The sequence below is a fragment of the Plasmodium relictum genome (genome assembly GCF_900005765.1).
Source record: "Plasmodium relictum strain SGS1 genome assembly, chromosome: 6".
Lineage (NCBI taxonomy): Eukaryota > Apicomplexa > Aconoidasida > Haemosporida > Plasmodiidae > Plasmodium > Plasmodium relictum.
Window position 1 is genome coordinate 129,858 of NC_041684.1, and position 14,181 is coordinate 144,038.

At 16.6% G+C, this 14,181-nt stretch overlaps 3 protein-coding genes across 3 annotated transcripts; 1 reads left to right on the forward strand and 2 right to left on the reverse strand.

The window, feature by feature from the left end:
• Positions 1-614: 614 nt before the first annotated feature.
• Positions 615-7,567, reverse strand: PRELSG_0603100 (conserved Plasmodium membrane protein, unknown function; the record flags this gene model as incomplete). The annotated part of the gene is made up of 25 exons (XM_028675480.1): positions 615-776; positions 859-994; positions 1,085-1,244; positions 1,383-1,581; positions 1,777-1,914; positions 1,986-2,149; positions 2,247-2,377; positions 2,460-2,575; positions 2,664-2,744; positions 2,922-2,997; positions 3,087-3,205; positions 3,297-3,361; positions 3,483-3,689; positions 3,811-3,931; positions 4,003-4,246; positions 4,353-4,478; positions 4,573-4,892; positions 4,986-5,187; positions 5,257-5,361; positions 5,533-5,851; positions 5,947-6,028; positions 6,244-6,405; positions 6,660-6,763; positions 6,865-6,991; positions 7,487-7,567. The coding sequence occupies 25 exons, from the start codon at positions 7,565-7,567 to the stop codon at positions 615-617; spliced, it is 3,747 nt and encodes a 1,248-aa protein (XP_028532064.1).
• Positions 7,568-8,564: 997 nt separating this feature from the next.
• On the forward strand, positions 8,565-11,207 carry PRELSG_0603200 (conserved Plasmodium protein, unknown function; the record flags this gene model as incomplete). Its single annotated transcript, XM_028675481.1, has 1 exon — positions 8,565-11,207. The coding sequence occupies one exon, from the start codon at positions 8,565-8,567 to the stop codon at positions 11,205-11,207; it is 2,643 nt and encodes an 880-aa protein (XP_028532065.1).
• A 649-nt stretch (positions 11,208-11,856) lies between these two features.
• On the reverse strand, positions 11,857-13,929 carry PRELSG_0603300 (conserved Plasmodium protein, unknown function; the record flags this gene model as incomplete). The annotated part of the gene is made up of 1 exon (XM_028675482.1): positions 11,857-13,929. The coding sequence occupies one exon, from the start codon at positions 13,927-13,929 to the stop codon at positions 11,857-11,859; it is 2,073 nt and encodes a 690-aa protein (XP_028532066.1).
• Between the last annotated feature and the right edge of the window lie 252 nt (positions 13,930-14,181).

A 14,181-nucleotide genomic window follows, 5' to 3' on the forward strand; every position in this document is an offset into this window, starting at 1 on the left:
AAAATTTTTTAATTTCTATTATTATGATAAGAATTCTTTAAAAAATATATATATATATATATATTTTATATCTACCTTTTTTTTTTTTATATATTATATATATATATATATATAAAATAATTCTTTGAAACATATTATCTTTTTGTTTTTCATTTATATTTTAATCGTAAAAAAAAAAAATATATTTATATATATATGTTCTATAACATTATAAAGATATGATCAGAAAACTTCCATCTTTGCAAGATTATATAAAAATAATTTTAAAATGTATTATTAAAAAATAAAATAATTTAATCATTAGTTTAATAAAAATGAATATTGTAATTAAAAAGGAAAAGTTTTTTATAATAATAAAAAAAAAAAAAAAGCTACCTATTTTTTTTTTATGTCAAAAGGAGAAATTTTTAAATATTTTAGTTATAAAAAAATACTATTATTTTTATTATTATAATTTTGTTATATATAACAATTTAATACATATATAAATTTATAAAAAAAAAAATTTAATGAACATTTTATATCAGGAACTTATTGTAACATTAAAACAATATATTTTAAAAAAGTTCTCAAAAAAAAAAAAAAAGAAAATAACAAAAAAAAATTTTATTATTTTATTTAGGACTCCACATACCTAAACGAGTACCAAATAAAACTTTTAAATATTTCTGTCTGTTTATTTTTATTTTTTCTTCAACTTTTTTTAATATTTCATTTGTTATTAATATTAATAAATTAAAAATGATCATTAAGAAAATTAATGCTGTATCAGGGTACTATTTAAAAAAAAAAAAAGATATATATATATATATATAAGTTTAAATATTGCATATTTAAAAAATTAAAATAAAAAAATACCTGCTTAATATAATAAGAAGGCAATATAATTATACGAATTGCTACATTTATAAAACTTAAAATAAGAAAAACAAATAAACACAAAAAATAATTTTTAGAATTTTGTATACAGGACAACTTAAATATTGATTCATATCTGAAATTAATACAAATATATATATATATAATAATTTAATTTTAAAAGTAACTTTTTTATTTTATTTTATTTTATTATTTTTTTACTAACCTATCGCTATAAGACAAGGATGACACAAAAAAAAAAAGAGAAAAATGAAAAAAAAAAAAAATTTGTGATTGTTTAATCATTACATCAGCCATATTACGCATATTAAAATTCAATTTTTCATAAAGTATATAAATTAACATATGACATTTATAAAAAGATCCTATTTATAAAGTAGTAAAGTATAAATTTAAAAAAAAAGTACAAAATATTAATAATTTAATAACTTTTGCTATATGCATATAGTTTACAATTATACTTTCATATATAAATATATATATTTTTTCTAAATTTTTATTACTTATAGACATATTCTGAAGACAGTGATAAACTATATCTTCTTTGAAATTTTTTTTAAAATTATTACTTAATTCTTGTATAATTAATTTATTTTCTATTATGTATTTTTTTGTAAAACTTCTATTTATCAAATGTAGATAATATGACGATAAAATACTTGAGTATATTAGCATGGGTACCCACTTAATTAAAAAAAAAATCTAGAAAAGAAATAAAAATAAATATATAAATAAATATATTATATACATGATTTTTTATGTATTATTTTCATATTATTATTTTTTTTTTTAAATAGAAATGATAAAAAATGTAAAAAAATATTATGCAGAACTTTTGTATTATATATTTAAATATAAATATGCATATTCATTTATTTATTAAAATATTGTTCTTACTAATTTTTTAATTAAAAACTCTTTTGTAATAACTTTATCTGGGATATCATTCATTATAGTTGAATTGTTGTTATTACTTAAGAGGCATATCGACAATATAGGTATTATTAAGAGAATGAATAATAAGTAATCCACCACCTAAAAAATTGATATCATATGCATATACATAATATTCACATACTTATTTATATATTGTGGTAAATAGTTACCGAGATAAATGGTGGCAAAAAAAAAACCAAAATCATAAATACTAAAAAAGATAAATAGGAATAATAAAAGTAAAAATAAAACATCATTAATGATACGTTTTTTTTGTAAATTCTTGAGCTTTTTAATAATTTATAAACTAATTCGACTGTGTTTTGAGACAAATCTAAAAATGCATATTTATATATTTATATTTATATATATGCTATTTATAAAGCTTTCTTAATATGATGTTATTTTTTATTTTTTTTCTCTCTAAATACCTAAATTATTTTTTTCAATAATTAAATTGCAAGGGAAGCTATTTATGAAAGAAGAATATGACAATAAAGGATTTTTTTTTGATGAAAAATCTTCAAAAGGATTACTTTTTTCTTTTTTTCCGTAGCAATCTCTATAATTAAAAAAAATTATTATTAAATATTTTAAAAAAGAATAAAAAATAAAGAAAAAAATGATATATTTTGTTATTATACTTGCAAATATTATTAAAAGGTAATAATATTGAGATGGAATAATCGCATAAATTATATATATCAAAATTACTGCAATTCAAGCTATTACCAACACATGTTATAATTTCATTATTTTTCTAATAATAAAAATATATATATGGAAAAATATATCTATATATTTAAAAAATACTTTTAACAAAATTTTTAATTTTCTCTTATTAATACAAGTAAAATTTTTATCATTTCAGCTGTATTAAATTTGTTGCAACCAGAATATAGTGAAACACGTAATGGAATATCATCAACCTAAAAATTGTAAAAAATTAAATTCAAATTAATAAAGTTTAAATGAATAAATATATAATAATAATAATAATAATAATAATAATAATAATAATAATAAAGAGAAAAAATCATGAATTAATATATTATTATATAAATAAATTAATGATTGTTTAAATTTTTTTTATTTTTTTATTTTACTTCTTCTATATGTCTTTTTATATTATTTATTCCACTAGGAATAACAACTTTTCCATCTCTATTTTTAAAACTAGGTCTAAGCAAAAAAAAAAGATATATATATATATATATATAATATGAAATTATTGATTCTTTAATACAATTCTTTTTTAAGTATTTCCTAACTTATCATTAAAACTTAAAGAAATGGATGTATTCCAGTTTGTCTCCATACCTAGTAAATTTGCTATATTTCTTGTATTAATTTCATCACTTTTACTGAAATATACAAATCTAATACCTGCCTATAAGAAGTAAATTATTTTTTTATTTTAAATAAAGAATAATAACTCATATAAATTTCTTATATGTATTTTTAAGAATTTATATAATAACCTCATAAAAATCATTTATTCTAGATTGAATTTCATTGTTAGTTAAAAGTTTAACTGCCGAATTTCCTAAAAGGAATAAAATTAGTAAATAGTAATAAATTGCATATTATATATTATTTTTATTTTTTTTTTAAAAAAATTTTTTATTATATTTTTATTTCTTAATTTAAAATTTTATTTTCTTAACCAATAAATATAGTAGTTGATAATAAATGAGAAAGAAATTTTTCATTTTCTTTTAAAGGAAATGATTCTTCATTATAGAAATTTTTTATATTATAAACCTTTTTTTTGTTTATTGTTATTATATAAATGTTTTTGCGAAAATATTGTTTTAAATATTTAACTTCTTGGAAACTTAAAGGTCGATAAGCGAAACAAATACTTTCTATACCTAGAAGAAAATAAAAAATATTTTAAATATATCAGGAATTAGTATATTTGGAAAGATAAATTATGTATTCTACTTTTTTTTTTTTTATAATATTAAAAAATGAAATAATAGTAAATATAACCCGAAGAAATCCACTGCATATTTAAAATTCTTAATTCTTTTTTTTTTCTCCTTTTTAATTTTTTTATTACTTTGCCATCATAATAAAACATACATTTACTAACTAAAGCTTCTAACTGACCCTAATAAAAAAAAAAAAAATTCGTAATTTTGTAAAAATATTCAACTGTAAAAAAAAAGAAATAATTTATACCTTTAAAAACATATGATATTTATCCTTCTTTTTTTCATATAAAATAAAAATAAATACAAAGTTGTCTCTAGTTGTCAAATTGTCATATATATTGATTCCTATTAAATTTTCTCCTTCATTGTTATCTTTTACATGATATGGTATATCATCTTCAGAAATTATGGATTTTTTATATTTTTTTAATTCAATATATTTTCTCTTATATAATTCATAGTCACTTTTATTTTCTATGCAAAAAAATAACCTTAAAAAAAAAAGTTAAACAAGTAAACAAATGATAATCTATAATTATTCTTAGAGAAAACTATTTTTATTTCTTTTAATAATATATTTTTATTAATTTTTTTTACTTCTGAAATGTAAATTTATTATATGAAAAAGAAATATTCCCAATGTCACATAAGCATATGTACAAATAACTATAATCACTTTGATTCATATAATTTAATATATTATTTTGAAATTCATCTAGCAACCTAATTTAATAATTATACAAATAAAATAATAAAATAAGATATAAAAAAATGTATTTTTTATTATGAATAAAATATTTTTTTATAAAATTTCTACTTTAAATATTTAGGAATCTGAGTATAGTATGATATTAAAAATAAGGAATGTAAAATTTTAATATTCTGAATTCTTTGATAAGCGTACATACTTTTATTATCCATGAATATATCAATTATCGTCAAAATATAATTATAATTGTTCTGTATACTTTTTATATTTTTATTTAAATTAAAGTCATTTTTATTATTTAAATAATTATATATACAAATTTCTTTAATGCTATGATTAGTATTTACTATAATCCCACTGCTATCTAAAAAACATAGAACTGAGCAATCGCTTAAAATATTCAAATGGCGTTTATCTACCTTTATTCCCTTTAAATAAAATATATATATATATATATATATATATATATATATATATATATATATAAATTAAGTAGATAAGAATATTTATATATATTATACCTTAATGATTAACAAAAAGTTGCTTTTTAAATTGTAAAATAAACCAATTTTTTTTTTATTAACATAAGAACTATCATCAGTTGTTGATGAAAAATCATAAGACGAAGAAAATGTTGTCTTCTCATATTGTTTATCCTTAAAATAATTTTCATATATCATATTTAAGGAAGAGCAATAACCATATATTAATTCTGAAAATATTCTATAAAAATATTAATTATATAATAAATATTTTTATGCATTTTATTTTATTTCGTTTTATTTTATAAACCTATGAATAAATGGCAATAAAGTAACAGACATTAGTACATTGTAAATTAAAAAATAAATAATAACAAAATGAGGTATATCTATATCCTTATTAATATCTAAAAAACTTAATTTCATAAAATAAAAAAAAATTAAATAAAATATTATTTAATATTTTTTATATAATTACTAATATTTAAAAAAAAATAAAAAATAAAAATAAAAATATAATTATAATGATAATTAAAAATATGTTCCTTGAAATTATTTAACAATAATATATATTTTAATATATTACTATATGACTGATAAAATACTGGAAATTGAAAAAAGGGTTATCCATATATAAATATAAAATAGATGTATTCTTTCAGTTAAAATAATATTCCTTAAATTTTTTTTATTTTTTAATCTTTTATTATATACTACATTATCTTCAATATATTTTTTAATAATAGATATAGATACATTATCATATGATATAAAAGAATAAAGATGAAAAGATGGTAGATATTCTCTCTTCTCTTCCTTTGGATATTTTGTTAATAAGTTAATACTAATTTTATTTTTGTTAATAGGCATAAATAATTCATTCTTTTCATATTCTCTACCATATACTATCATAAAAAAAAAAAAAAATAATAATAACATATTAATAATATATTTATTAAAAAAAAAAAAAAGGAATAAAAATATTTATATATATTTATACCATTTTCATTAATATTATATTCTGCACAATGACATGGGATTAGATCACCAGATCGTAATAAAAATATATCCTGTTTTATAAGCTATTATTATCCAATTAAAAAAAAAAATATACATTTGCATATTTAAAATATGAAAATTAAAATAAAAAATATAATTAAAAAAGTTAAAATTTAAAGATATATATATATATATAAACTAAATAAATAAATAACTATATAGTTATTTTGAAATAAAACATAAATTACAATTTTTTTTATATTAAAGAAAACAATGATATTAATTTTTCATTTCTTACTAGGTTTGTTGGTAGCAACTCCCATTTTTTGTTTCTTAAAATAAAAATGAAATTAGAATTTGGAAAATAAGTAAAAGGAAAATCTCCCTTTTTATTTTTAGTGAAATTGCTAATTGATAAATATTTTATACCTTCATTAATTTTGTTTATAAATTGATTATTCTGTAAATATAAGAATTTAAATAGAATAAAAAGTGTATAAATAGAAAATATGTATCTTAATATATAGTATATATATATATATATATATAATAAGAAAATGTAAATAGTATATTGTTAAATATATAAAAAAAGGTTAAGGAAAAGTTTTTTAATTAAAATAAAAAAAAAAAAGAGTGCATATATTTATACTAATTAAAATATATAAAAATGCTAATAAAGAAAAATAAAAATGAAAAAAAAAATAAATTTGTTACTTGAGCTTTCTTTGTTTCATAATAAGTAATAGTAAACAACAATAATAATAATGATATTAATATAAATAATGAAATTAAATAATTAGTACTAATAATATTATTATCTATAAAAAAAAAATAAAATAAGAAAGGAAAGAAGATTAAAAAAAAGATGTTATATTTTCTTTATATGCCCAATTAACTTTTTTTTTTTCCTTTTTATTACCTTTTAATAGTAGCTTTCCTATAAATAAAGGAATAAGAAAAATAGATATTATAAATCCTTCTGTTTTATATAAGTATTCGAACCAAAGAACTTTTTTGATTTTCTTTTTATAATTTTCTATTAAATTCTTTTTAAAAGTATATAAAAAATTAATATATAAAAATGTATATATACATATATACACATTAAGTTCAGACAAAATTAAAAATTTATTATTTTACTATCAATGTAACATAATGATACATAGAGCAAAATATATAGAATATCTTTGTATATTTCAAATTTATCTTATTCATAACATAAAAGAATCATTATACATAAAGAAAATATTTAGAGGAAATGATTAATAAATTAATAATCAATCTCACAATATTCAAACAAAAATAAAAGTTGTGTTTTTATTAATAAAAGTTAAATTTTTATAATTTATATAAAATATGAATTATATAATAGCTAATCTATATATTTTTTTATAGGATTTTTCTTTTTTTTTTTAATTCAGCATATGATTGAAAATGCAATTTATAATAGGATCATATATATATTAAAAACATAGAATATTATTATATATTGCACACATTCATATATATATAATATATATAATATTATATACTTTTAATACCTGTAATTCTGTTATAATATATTTACAAAAAAATGCATCATTTATTGCTTCTGAATTTTTCTTGTTCTCAGAATTAACCATTTTAGTTCAGTTATTAAAAAATAAATATATATGAAAAGCAAGAATAAAAAAACTTTTTGTTATCGTACTACTTCATATGCACATCCTAAATTTTATTCATTTTTTTTTAATAAGTAAAAAAAACTTTCGTTTTTTGAATGTGTGCATAGGAAATATCTTAAAGGTATTTTTTTTTTTTCTTTTTTTAAAGAAATCATTTAACTATTATGTATATTTATTTATAAAGAGGAATATTTATGTGATATATATTTGTATTTTACTATTATATCTTTTTTTTTGCTTTTTTTTTTTTTTTTTTTCTTAATTTATATTTTTTTTTATTCTGTTTTATTATTATTCTTTTTTTTTTTTTTTTTTTGCTTAAATATATTTAACAATTTTTTTTATTATCAATTAATTCATTAAATGTTTTTTTGATTTCAATTGTAATTGGTATTATACTTATAATTTATAATCACTATAAGTGCAAATAATAATTTATATTAATTTTACAAACTTATGATCCATGTGCCTATAAAGAATTTTCTTTAGTAATTTTATTTATATATTAAATTTACCTAACCGTTGTCCTTATTTAACTATTTTTCCTTCTTTTTTTTTGAAAAATAAAAATATTAGATATTTTTTTTTTATTGTTTTTTAGTGATTTTACATAATGATTCATTAATTTTTGTCTTTTATTATAAGAATAAATATATGTATAATATATATATATATATATATATATATATATATATATATATATATATTCATTTTAAAAAGTATTTTAATGCTATATCTTAAAATGCTAATTTTTAGTTTTATATTAACTACTAATTTTATTTATTATTAATTGTATTTTACTTTTTTTTTTTAAATTGTTATGAAAAATTAATTTGTATAATTAGTTTTAATCCATCCTTAAACTATTAATTTAAGCTACTAAATGTTTATTATATATTACTTATTTTAATATATTATTATACAATATTTGGGTTTTTTTTTTCTTTTTTTAAATATGGGAAAAGAAAAATCAAGATTATATGAAGAATACTTAAAAGATGATATAAAAAAGGAAGAATTTTATGATATTAAAATTGACAGCAATGACCAAAGAATTTCAAGTTTTGCATCGATGAAATTTTCTAATTTAGAAAAAGAATTTCAAATGTTTAATGAATCCCCAATAAATAAAAAAATGATAAATAAAGAATTCGAAGAAAATCAAGATTTATCTGAATTAGAAATTGAGGAAAAAAAGCAATCAGAAAAATATAACGAAGACATTTTCTATAAAAAGGAAAATAACAGTTACAATGAATATGCAAATGAACACAATTTAAAAGATGAAAATAATCTGTCAGGAGTCAATTTTATTGATAGCATTTTAAAAAATATTCAAAATGATAACATTTTAGAAAGTAACGACAAAAAATTTTCTAATAATTTGAAATTTTATGAAACTTATGATTTAAAGAATAATGATGATAAAGCTATGTATAATAATGAGATGGAACATATTTTATATATATGGAATGGTAATAAGAAATTATTTTTTAGTTGGTGTTCTTCTTTGGGAAAGGGAGATCTAAAAAATTCCATATATAATTTCTGTATGAATGTTATAAACGATGAATTTTATTTAATACGCCTGGAAGAATTAAAAGAGGAAAATTTATATAAGGAAGATGATAAGAATATAAAAAAAATACATTTAAATGAAAACAAAATTATATATTATAAAATATGTGAATCATATGATTATGATGATTTTGGAAACATAAAAAAAAATGAAGAATATTTAATTAAAAAAAAAAAAAAAAGTTATGAAAAATTAGAAGATTCTCTAAGTTTTCCAGAAGTTTGGAGTGCAATCGAATATACGAAGGAAGGATCTAATTTATTAAAACATACGGTTTTTAATATACCTCATTTACGTTTTTTTTTTTTAAGTAAAAATTTACAATTTATAAAATGGTATTCCTCAAGAAAATCAGATGAAGAATCAAAAATTTATTTTAGAAATATAAATAGTTTAGAAATTAATAATATAGATGATAAACTATTTGAAAACTACAAAATTGATTTATTAAAAAAGCTTTCCTTCAGTATTACATACAATAATGAAAAGAAAAAAATAATTTTAACTTGTAAAAATTTCCGAGAATTTAACTATTGGATTACTGCTGTTAGGGCTCTTTTGTTTCATTTCAGGAAAATAAAGATTACAAAAGATATTTTGTTGTCCCATTTAAGTGAATTTACATATTTTGATAAAAATAAAAAATATTCCACTAAATTAAAATTAACAAATCAATCTGATAAATTTTGTGAATTAAAAAGAGTAGACGAAAAAGAGAAAGAAAAAATAAAAGAATTAGAATCATTAAAAAAGTTTAACCTTTATAATTTAATAAGCTTTCCAAATTACAATATATATCAAATAAAAACCAAATTTTATTTATTAAAGGAAAGGTTTTATAAATATAGAATTTTAATTGAACAAGAGATAGACGATTTTTACGCAAATGAAAATATAAAAAATCTATGCAAAAATAATAATAATCAAGATAGCAAAAATATAGCATTTAAATCAATAAGAAATGAGATGATACATTATAACTATAAAAGCAGTCATGAAATAAACAAAATGAGTAATTATGATTTACTTCAGCAGGGATCTCATCAATTTAATAGTAGTGGTGATAATAATAATGAAATTAATAATTTATATAAAAATTATTGTAATGATGATTATAATAATAATAATTTTTCAGAAAATGTTAATTTAAATGAGGATAAGGAAAATACAAAAGAAAATATAAACACTAAATTAAAAACAAATATTTTATCATATGAAAATTACAATTCAAGTAATAAAAATGTAAATGAGAAAAAGGAAATGGAAGCTTCATTTAAAAAAAATGATTTTGATAATACCACGAAATTAGAAGAAATATATTCATTAAATAATCAGCCAAATTTAAATATTAATAAAACGAATTTTCTTCAGAAATTAGAAGAAAATAATATTGAAGAGGATTCCAACGAATTTAAACTTTTTTTAATTATTAAAATATTTAACAGGATTGATAAAAAACTTAGAGTTATACAAAAAAATATTCTAGAAATTGTTAAAATAGTAAAATTAGAAGAATCAAGGCAAAAAAAAAATGATGTCAATTTTCTTTCATTAGATAATATTTTGAAATATACTACTGATATCTATAAAGCTATTGAAAACAAACTCGTAAAAAATGAAAGTAATATAAATATTGAAAATATGAAATTTTTTAATTCACAGAAAAATGATAATGAAATAGATAAAAACAAATTTAATAACTCTTTTAACAATATTGATTATATTAGTAATCCTAGTAATGAAAATTTACTTAATACGAATTACAATGGAAAACAAATATGTTTGCAAGAACAAAAATTTTCTGGAAAAAAAATAATAAATTCAAGTAAATTAATTCATAATATTCTGTTTGATATGTGGTTATGCGAAATAGAGTTAGGAAATATTGAAGACATTTATACTATTTACACTTATAATTTAAAAAAGAAAAATTTTTTAATTAACTTTGATGGAAATAAAATTCTTAAAACTATATCACAACATATATCAACAACAATTATGAAATATATAAATTTTTAAATTATTTTTTTTTTTTATGTAACTTCTAAACATAAATATAGATATTTACTTATTTTATAATTATTTTACACTTATTTCTCTTTTATTTTTTTTTTTGTTTTAATTTAGTATATTTTCGTTAAACTGTAATTTTATATTTAAAAAAAAAAAAAAAATCATAATTCAACAAAACAAAAAAATGATATAATAATACTTTTTAAAAAATTTGTATATATTAATAAAAAAAAAGAAAGGCTACATATTATATTTTTAAATAGAAATTTGATAACTTAAAAAATAAAAAAAAAAATAAAAATTCTTTTATAAACGAATAAAGATATATAAAAACATATAGTTTAATTATATCCGTTAACTTTAAAATTAAAAAAACTAAAACAAAAATTTATTCTAAAATATTTTATAAAAAAATATATTAGTTATTCTACATGTATATATACATAAATACATACATATAAATTTTTGATTTATAAGTATATAGACATTGTTTATACATATATATAAGTATGATTATTTTATTATATTTTTTATACATTCTCTTTTAACCGTTTATATATTTATCATCTAATGAACAACTATCATTATTTTTTTATGTTCACTAAAGTGAGAAGAAGAAACAATTCATTTAATTGAAACTCATTTAAAATTTTGATTAATTTGATATATATAATTGATATGTTTTATCGAAATCTATAAGACATTCATTTATTTCTTTAAGTAAATAATTAATAATAACTCCTTTGTGATTAAAAATAAAAAAAAAACGAGAATTTAATTTTTCTAATTCTTTTAGGATTTTTTTCTTCTTTTTTCTAGTTGCAATTTTTTCATTTTTATTTTTAAGTTGTAATGAATTTTCTTCTTGATTAGATAAAGCTGTTGATTTTGATTCAATACTTAAAAAATTTTTAAAACCATTATTATTATTTATATAATTTTTGTTTAAATCATTTTGTAATTTTTCACTGTTTTTATTTAAATTATTAATACATTTCTCAGATGCATTTGTTATATTATTTTTATCTGGATTTAAAATATAGCACATTTGCGCAGTGTTTTCATTCTTATTTTTTTCTTCATTCTTAACAAGTTGTTCATCCAATACAGTACTTAAATTTTTATTATCATTTAATATATTCATTGAAAAATCTTTATTTTCTATATTACTGTTTGATTTTTTTGTAATAATTGTATTATCAATATTGTTTATATTTTTATTTTTTATTGTTCCATTTTCCATTATTTTAACATGGAAATTTTCCCTTTTTTTCTCTATTGTATTATTATTATTATTATTTACAATATTTTCATATTTAATTATATTATCTTCAATAATGTTTACATTATTATCCAAATTATTCTCCTTTTGAATAATATTATTACTATGAATATTGTTATCACAACTGTAATTTATGAATATTTTTCCTTCTACAGAATTATTGTTATCTATTGTTGATGAACAATTCACTGTATTATTTTTATCATCACGTTGTGCTTCTTCATATTTTTCACATAGAATTTTGTTGTTCTTGATATTTTTTAAAAGTATATCTACTTCTTTATAAGATTTATAAAGATTTCGTATTTTTTTGATTGTAAAAGATAAGTTAATATCACATTTAACGATTATATTATAATATGATTGCATTAAAAGATTTACATTTTCTACAATTTCTATTAACTTCATTTTATTTTTATTATTGCTTTTATCTACCTGCATTATATTTCTAATAGTTTCTGAGATTCCATTAATAATAAATAAAAGTGATGGATTTTTATTAATATTTAAATTGTATAAATCACTGTAATTGACTAAAAAATCATTTTCATTAAAATTATGTGATAGTATCTTTTCTCCTCTAAAGTGCTTTCCTTTATCTAAAACATTGTCATGTTTTAAAAAAAAACAGTTTTCATCCATATTTAAATTTTCATAGAGACTACCCTTTCCGTCCATTTTCGAGTCTAAATTATTCATAATGTATTTGTTATTATGCATTAAAATTGATTTAGTATTACTAAGTGTTTTTATTAAGTTATAATTATCTTTCTTATTTTTTTTTATAATTCTATCATCTTTTAATTCTTTTAAATTTTCTTCTTGTCTTTGTTTTAATATATTTTTATTTTCATCATTTAACGTACTATACGTTTTAACTTCTTTATTTAATCTTTCAGTTTTCAATTTCTCTATATTATATATATTATTTTTGTTTATTTCATTGCGTTCTATGTGCATATTTTCAATTGAATATTTTTCTTCATTTTTTGCTTTTTGATCTTTCTTTTTTTTTAACATTTTTTTATTTTCTATTTCCATATTTTCACTCGTGTTTAAATTTTTATCTTTTATAAATATTGATATATTTTCAGTATTAGGTTTTACATCTTCGTTAATTATAATTTCATCCTTTTTATGTTCGTGCATATTAAGTGGTTCATCGCTTTTATTATTAAGAAATGATTTCTGATTATTACAAATGATTTTATTTTCTTCTTCATAAGAATTTTTTTTTTTGTTACACTCTACTTTTTTATTTAGATTATCATAATCATTTAAGGAAAATGATTTTGTTGCATAAATATTTTCTTTATTAAGAATTTTTTTATATAAGTGTAAATTTTTATTTTCATTTGGATTTATTACACCATTTTCATATTTTTCACTATCATTATTTGTTTCATTTATGTTTTCATTTTTTCCCTTGAATTTACTAATATTCATTTTTAATAATAATTTTTTTTAATATTTATAATTATTACTCTTATGGTATATATATATATATATATACAAGTACATGTGTTTAATTTTATATTTCTAAAAAAAATTCTTTTTATTTAAAATGATTTATTGAAAATAAGAAGTATAATATTTTTTATATTAACACAGAGTCACTAATATAAATATGTAACAAAAATAATCTTTTTAATCATACTGTTTTTTTTTTTTAAATTTCTTAATTTTTATTTTCACTTT